General features: G+C 44.8%; 2 protein-coding genes and 1 non-coding gene across 4 annotated transcripts in view; 2 read left to right on the forward strand and 1 right to left on the reverse strand.

Annotated features, from left to right (window-relative positions):
* Positions 1-5,576, forward strand: part of Leo1 (LEO1 homolog, Paf1/RNA polymerase II complex component) — a 25,793-nt gene extending 20,217 nt beyond the window's left edge. Inside the window, exons 11-12 of the mRNA XM_031344406.1 lie at positions 36-133; positions 5,335-5,576. Of these exons, the coding sequence (XP_031200266.1) occupies positions 36-133; positions 5,335-5,439 (203 nt within the window). The 3' untranslated portion in view covers positions 5,440-5,576. The remainder of the gene's footprint in view (positions 1-35; positions 134-5,334) is intronic.
* On the reverse strand, positions 5,116-5,225 carry LOC116074033. Its single transcript, XR_004112020.1, has one exon. It is a non-coding gene; the product is annotated as a U6 spliceosomal RNA (small nuclear RNA).
* A 1,944-nt stretch (positions 5,577-7,520) lies between the features above and the next one.
* The window catches only part of LOC116073524 (RNA polymerase-associated protein LEO1-like), a 19,543-nt gene continuing 19,096 nt past the window's right edge, over positions 7,521-7,967 (forward strand). For both annotated transcript variants that reach the window (XM_031345496.1, XM_031345497.1), the window contains exon 1: positions 7,521-7,757. The gene's annotated coding sequence lies outside the window, so the exon portion shown is untranslated. The remainder of the gene's footprint in view (positions 7,758-7,967) is intronic.

Here is a 7,967-nt window from a genome sequence, read left to right on the forward strand (position 1 = left end):
AAAAAAGTGACTCCATGCAATCCCTTTGTTTTCAGAGGAACGAGCCAGAATCTACTCCTCGGACAGTGATGAGGGCTCGGAAGAAGACAAAGCTCAAAGATTACTCAAAGCCAAGAAGCTCAACAGTGACGAGGTAAGCCACACATCCTGAATTCAAGGCTTCCCTTGTACTTAGGACTTGGATCCTGGGGTGACAAGAAGCTCCAGGAAAGATACAAATGACTTCTTCAGAAAGGTCCTAGTTCACAGCCCACGTGGGGTGAGGCCAGGCTCTGGGCCCACATTTGTATAAGTACCCACTCTGTTCATGAGGCTCTGCCTTTGTCCTGATTGCTTTTGTGGGGAGATACAACTCTACTCCCCCCAGGTAGGAAACTCATGACAGACCAATGTCCAGACACAACCAAAGCCCAGTTTGGTGAACCAGTGAGTTCTCTTGGGGTTACTTACAGGATCAGATATGACTCAAAGACAACTCCACCAACAAGGCCCACCCGAGCATGGGTGACAACCCACAAATGCTGGGATCTTGTGCAGCACACAGCTTGGTCTGCAGGCAGCTTAATAGGCTGGAGTGCCCTTTCCAGGGGCCTCAGTTGGTCTAAACTTCCAGCAGCTTGGCTGGTTTTTGCTTCTTCCAGGCAGCTGGTGTGGTCTTAGAGCTTGTCAGTCTTCTTGGCAGCTCTGCTTGTCTCAGAGTCTTTGTAGCCCAGCTTCGCTTCATCTGAGAGGGACTCAGCTTTTATTGCTTACTCTTTAGGAATGGGTATTGTAAGTCTGGTCAGTTTCAGGGACTTCCTGAAGTTGTTTATCTTCTTGCGTAAGGAGCTTCCTGCAGGATAAAATATTTCAATCCTAGGAAGAGACGGTTAATACAACACTCAACTTCCAAAATCCCTCCTAATTTCAGAGGCTAGCATTTCACGCTGTGAGTCTTGAGACCCGGACAAACCAGGGCATTGTTCTGGCTGTATCTATTTCTTCATTTAAAGAAATCTGGTACCATATTTCTTTTTATATTCTCTGATCTAATGATTGATTTAGATTGGTTTACTGAGTTGATAGCCATGAGAATTTTTTTTAGACTTATTTTTATTTATGTCTGTGTGTGTGAGTCTCTCTCTGTGTATGTAAGTGAGCACATGTATGTGGGGGCCCATAGGAGCCAGAGAGGACATCTGATACCCTGGAGCTGGAGTTACAGGTTTGTAAGCCACCTGACATGGGTGTTAGGAACCGAATTTAGGTCCTTTGCTAAATCAGCAAGTGCTGTTATGCTCTGAGCCGTCTCTCCAGTCCCTCTACAGGAGTTTTTGATGCCTAGATTAATTTCTCTGAAGATGATCTTGGTTTGGTTTGGTTTGGGGTTTGTTTTTGGGAGTCTCGTGTAGTTCAGGCAGGCCTTGAATTTGCTCTGATCCCCCTGCTAATGCTGGGACTTGCACGACAGGCTTGCACAGCCGGGCCTGGCTTACTTGTATGTGTCTCTGTAAGGTGCTCTGCGCATCAGCTGTCTAGGACCACCTGAAACTAACTGTTCCCAGAATGAAGTCTCTCTAGATAACTTGGACAATGAAAGTGCTTGATTTGGCTGCGAAACCTGACAACCCAGTTTGATCTGTGTAATCCACATAGTGGAAGGAGAGGGCGGACTACCACAACTTGTTCTCAGACCATTGCATACACGCTGTAGTACGAGTCTGTGTGTGTGAGTCTCTCCCCATATACTAAACAGTTAATTCTTTTAAGTGTGTGGACCCTTGACTCAGAACCAGTGCTAGGCTTCTACCCCAGTCTCTTTTTACACGGGAGACTTTGGGCCCTTGTCTACTGTCCTGCCTGCCTGGAGTGATCAATCACATAGCTCAGTGTCTCCAAGGAGGAGCCTGCTCCATGCCCTGCTTTGCTCTGTCTTCTTGCTTCCGCTGATTTTTTGGCCTCTGGTGTGCTTTTGTTTTGCTTTACCATCCTCATTTGCTATTTTCAGTGAGAGGGTTGTTCTGAGTACTGTTCTGCCATATTGTAGGGAGTGGATATTTTCCTGTTTTGCTTTCGAGCTAATATAGTCATTTTGGGCTTTTATGAACTCTTTTCTCATGTGAAGCAAAAGTAGGTTCTGAGGTTATTGTTGAGTACCACATGTGTATTTTGTGATGTTCTTGGGAATAGCTTGCTGTAGACAGACATTCTAAATCTTATTCTGCAACATATTTGTTGTGCATTAAATGAAGTAACATCTCAATAGTGTATTTACAGTGTGATGAACAGTTGGCAAACGGGGGCTCTCCTCTGAGCAGATGCTTAATCCTTGGCAAGCAGAACTGTGAGAATTGAGACATGCCATGGAACTGTTTATGCCTAGGGAGAGATATGCCTGACAGCTTCCCCTGTGGCTGGCTGGGCTGGGAAAGTGCAGACCTGTGACTTAAACACGCCTCTGAACGACCTTCAAGCTCTCTTACAGCAGCCCCTCCTCCAGGTCCCTCCAGCACATTCTCAGAATCTCTGTACTCTTTTTCCTTTCCTGACAAGTGTTTTACCTCTGCCTCCAACCCTCTGCTTCTTCCTATGAGGGAGCTCAGTGATGGCTCAGTAGTGGGTGACACTGGAGACTGGGAGGAACCTTCCTGCTTATCTCCCTCAAAGGCCTAGAGCCGAGCTGTGCTTCTAAGATGTAGGGGAATGTTCAGGCCTCAGAATACCCACATCAGGAATGATCACTTTGACAGAAGAGTCTTTGGAGGGTAAGGGCGAGTTAGATTATTCCATGGTGGTTCATAGCTCCCTAGAGGTTACACAGAGTAATTTCCAGGACAAGCTGTGTTTGTCAAAAAACAAACATGGGGGGAAAAAAGGTTATCACCAGCTGCATCATTGAATTTGAGGGCTACCCATACTTCCAGTTTCCATTTGCATGCCGTGGGGCAAAGTAGCTGTCTTCCTGTCCTTTTGTGTGTGCATGCCTTATAACTGCAGCCTAAGAGATATACTGTGCTGTAGTCACTACTGTAGGATGTGGGGAATGTCATCTAGATTGACAGGGAACACTGCCTTTCTTCCCCCAGCCTAAATGGAGAACGGTGTAAAGGAGGGTGCTTTATCCAGTGCCTTCCTTCTTGACCTTAGTAAAACCTGTAGAAAGCCCCCGTTTCTCCCTTAAGAGACAGTGAAATGGAGAGAGTGGGATGGCCTTGTTCTCTGTTCCCCGGAGGCACTAAGAAAAGGGAACACTGAGTTGAACGGATCAGATGGAGGCTAGAAAGCAGAGGTGGGAAGAGTTAGTCCGAAGGGCCTGGCTCGCCTCTTCCATCTTCTGCTTCTCCTTTCTGAAACCTACTTAGTGGCTCTCTGCCTTATGTCGCAGTTGCCTGTGTCTGTAGGAACCTGTGTTCATGGCTGCATTATCAAGCTTTAGTTCAGTCTTATTTTTATTAGTGCTGTTTAGACTTCCTTGGGAGGCCCTGACCTCGGGCTGATGCTGTACTTTGTCTAAGAGCTTTTGGAAAACCATTATACATTTTTAGAAGTACCATGCCAGTTCTTTCAGCCACTCAAGTCTAATGTCTACCATTAAAGAGTTTTAGAGCTAGACACCAAACACATGGTTTATGTGCAGGTATGTAATGTGTTTGCAAGATTCTTCGGTGGGAAGAAAAGTCAGTGTTGCCTCTCTTGATGGGAGCCCAAGAGAAGGATTTGGGTCTACTCTAGGCTGGGGCGTGGGAAAGGAAGTGACTTGTCACATCCTGGGGGCTTGATCCATCTTCCAGTATTCTTATTGGGTTTGCTTTGCTGACACCAGCTGAGGTATACATAGAGGAGGCTGTCAGTGCTCTTGTGAGGCCTCTAAACTTTGTTGAGCCCTGCTGTGGCACGCCCAGCCTATAGGAATACATTTGGGATAGAAAGGCAAGAAACGAGTGCAAGGTGTTTCGTGTCCTCAGAGGTTCAGCCCAGGAGATCAGGAAATGAAGGTGCATGCCATGTTGCATCTTGAAGCATTCTGCAGCCTTCCCTGACTCTGTGTGTCCACAGAAGTTATTCTTACGGTGCTAGGGACCTCGTCCAAGGTCTCGCTCATCCTGCCAGCAGCCAGCCTCTGGTCTGTGTAATCCAGCTTCTTAACTTGGGTGAGGGGTGTGGTTTGTGACAATTCTGAAGTGTCAGCCAGTGTCAAAGTTGTTGAGGGGATGCTGACTTAAATGTGAAGCTGAATTCTGCCTGTTGAAGCTGCTTTCTTAGAAAACCTCCTATCTGGCTGGGCGGTGGTGGCGCATGCCTTTAATCCCAGCACCTGGGAGGCAGAGGCAGGTGGATTTCTGAATTCGAGGCCAGGACAGCCTGGGCTATTCAGAGAAACCCAGTCTTAAAAAAAACAAAAAAACAAAACAAAACAAAAAAACCCTCCTATGTGATCTTGCTGTAAGAGGATTGTGCAAATGAATTTGATAGATTTTTAATAGACTTAATAGAATTTAATAGATTCTCTGTTTATGTATAAAGGCTTTTGATGTCTTTAAATATTTTCTCAAAAACCTTTATGATGTTTTTAATATATCAAACAAAAATTATTTTAGAAATTGATACTTACTAAAATAATGAATTTTAGATAGGGAAAAAGAGTTGAATACCTAGAAAAGAGAGATAACTGTTAAGTACCCGATCATGGGGAAAACTGTTCCATCAGGATAAGTGAATCTTCATTTAAGAAACAGTATGTGTGTGTGCATGTACTCATGCTCCTTTGAGAGAGTCCTAACCTTTTCTAGGGCAGACCCATTGCCCAGGTCCTTGTGGTTTTCTGTGCCTACAGTGGTTTTCCTGTATGGGACAATCAATCCGCTAGGTTTGAACTCTGCAAAGTTATCTTATTTCCTCACTATTTATTTATTTATTTATTTATTTATTTATTTATTTATTTATTTATTATTTAACCACTTGTAGACTTGCCTGGGCTGGAACTCACTGTGTAGACCAGGCTTGTTTGTACCTCACAGAGATCCTCTTGCCTCTGCGTCTGCCTCCTGCATTCCAAGTGCTAGAATCAAAGGCACATACCACCATGCCCTATACCATGATGCCCTGCACCACCATGCCCTGCACTTTTTTTTTTGTAGAAATATGGAACACTTTGCAACATGTGTGCCATCCTTGCACAGGGGCCATGCTAATCTTCTCTGCAGCTTTCCAATTTTTAGTACATGTGCTGCTGCTGAAGTGAGCAACTGAAAGGTTTTTAAAGTTACTTTTGTAATGAGTCATTCAACTCAGCCATTTTGATAAACTTCCCTAGAAGTGTTCTGACTTTCAGACTAAATGTTTTTATCTGTTTAGGAAGGTGAATCTTCTGGAAAGAGGAAAGCAGAAGACGATGATAAAGCAAATAAAAAGCATAAGAAGTATGTGATCAGTGATGAAGAAGAAGAAGAAGATGACTGAACTACAAACTGTGAATGCATTTTATATATTTATTGTACAGCTTGTCTATAAATACAATGTAAACATGAGTTATTTTGATTGAGATTAATTGATCTGTGTTTGTGAAATTTTAATTGTAATAAAACAATTAAGGCAAATCCCTACGCCTAAGAAAATTGCTTTACCGAGAAGAAAATTTAAACAGCAAGCTGACTTTGCAAGCATTTTAGAGAGCCCAGGTTTGGTGGGTTTCTTTGCTCTTTGCTGACCTTTCTCTCATTCCACACAAAGATCCTTTTCCTGGGGCAGCCCTAACAGGATCACGAGGTGGTTGGCTTCAAACTGTAAAACCTGGGCTGGAGAGATGGCTCAGCAGTTAAAGTGCATTGAAAAGCAGTAGAGATGGTTCTCCCCAGACTTTTGAGTAATCCATAGGATTGACATCGAGGTGAATGCAGGGCCATACTTCTTCCCAAGGGACCTTCCTTCCTGTTCGTGAATTCCTTGGCTTGTGGCAGTGTGTCAACTTTCTTGTGCACTTTTGTGTCTCTATACTGCACTCTGTTAGCAAGAACAAGAATCACTTCCCCCAGGACCAAGTTAAATCCAGCACAACCTCATTTTAACTGATTATTTTTGCAGAAACCTGTCCCAAGTAAGGTCACATGTAGTGTGTAGTTTTAAAAAATAGCATCTTTGCTAAACTGGCTCTGCACCGGCAATGGCTGCCTCGCCCACCTCCGTGGCTCCCATGGCCAGCTTGCTGCCAAGCTGCTCCCACTTCCTAGGCCATCCATCCACTGTGGCTAGCATGCAGAAAGCCAGCTACTGCTAACCCAGATTCCCTCAGTCCCGTAAAATGATAACACTAGAGACTTGTAATAACTACTCAGATTTACCTAGATTGGGCAAATGTACCCTGTACTGCTTATTGCCCAGCTATGAAATTCCTAGCTACTTGCGGCTTCTCCAGACCACGTGGGTTAGCTCCATCTTCTCCTTCTGGTTCTATCTCGTCTCTCTCTCTCTCTCTCTCTCTCTCTCTCTCTCTCTCTCTCTCTCTCTCTCCTCATCTCCCTCTGTCTCTTCTTCCTCTTTCCCCTCTCTAAAACTTTCAGCTCTGCCTTTTCCCTTCGATTGCTCAAACACAGGCTTTAGCCTTTATTTTACCAGTTAAAAGTGGGGAGAAGGTTCACATGGTGACTACCTCAGTATGTCCTCATCCCAGGCAGCCCCTCTGTGGGAAGCAGAATTAACATCAAAATACAAACAGCACCAGGGCTATCCACACTCTCAGATTTTATGTGGACATGAATTCATGTGTGTGGTTACAGTTCAACCTGTTTGAGTAGTTGCAGTAGGTCATAGGTACTTTTTAAAAAAAGGTTTTGTTTTTTAAGATTTACTTATTCATGTATATGCATGTTCTATCTTCATGTACACCTGTTTTCCAGAAGAGGGCATCGGATCCCATTACAGATGGTTGTAAGCCATCATGTGGTTGCTGAGAATTGAGCTCAGGACCTCTGGAAGAGCAGCCAGTACTTTTAATTGCTGAGCCATCTCTCCAGCCCCATATATACTTTTTAAAAATATCTATAAAACGAACAAAATATAAACAAGTTATAATTTTTTTATTTATGTGTATTTGTGTATATGTGCTGTGGGGGGGGGGGACCTGAAACGGCCAGAAGGTGGCATCAGATCCCCTAGAGCAGGAGTTACAGGCAGTTGTGAGATGCCTGATGTCGGTGCTGGGAACTGAACTTGTATCCTCTGCAGGAGCAGCACATACACTTAACCACAGGGGCCACCTCTCCAGCCACTAATTTTGATCTTTAAAAGTATGATAACTTTTAAAAAAAAAATCCTGAATAACCTTCCCACCCCTTTTCTAGCAGAATTTAAGTTCCTGTGTATTTTGTGGCTGAGTTGAAACTCCTATACGTGGTTTAGGAGCCCTTCTGTGGCCTCCATCCTTCCCAAGGCAGTGTGTGTGTATTCCCTTTCTAGGGGACACTTGTGTGTCAGTGGTCAACCTCTGTCTTTAAGCTCATCTATTTCTGGGATGCTATGTTCATCTTTGCCAGCCAGCCCGTTGGGGGCGCTAGAGGGAGACTGGAAAGCTGGATCGCAGTGGGGGGTTCGCTCCTTCCTGTTTGCTCCTGGGCCCTTCACGGGGCTTCCTATTAGAGTTTCTGTGAGGAGTACACCAGCAGTTCAGGTCAGGACACGCAGTTCCTTCCCACAGCCGCCGAGTCCAGAGTGCAGCCTGCCTAGCAGAGCCATCCTCAGCGTACCCCAGAGTCACCAGGCCAGCGGACAGCTGCTTCCCTCAGGTATGAGGGGTCTTTTTTGGAATGTCTGGGTTTTTTTGGGACAGTCTCACTTTGGAGTCCTCACAGACTGGAGTTACCCTAGAGGTTCTCCTGCTTCAGCCTCCTAAGCTTTGGAGTTACAGACATATCCTGGCTGCTCGGGGCCAGTTTCTTTCTTTCTTTCTTTCTTTCTTTCTTTCTTTCTTTCTTTCTTTCTTTCTTTCTTTCTTT

Source organism: Mastomys coucha, unplaced genomic scaffold (assembly GCF_008632895.1).
Source record: "Mastomys coucha isolate ucsf_1 unplaced genomic scaffold, UCSF_Mcou_1 pScaffold23, whole genome shotgun sequence".
Lineage (NCBI taxonomy): Eukaryota > Metazoa > Chordata > Mammalia > Rodentia > Muridae > Mastomys > Mastomys coucha.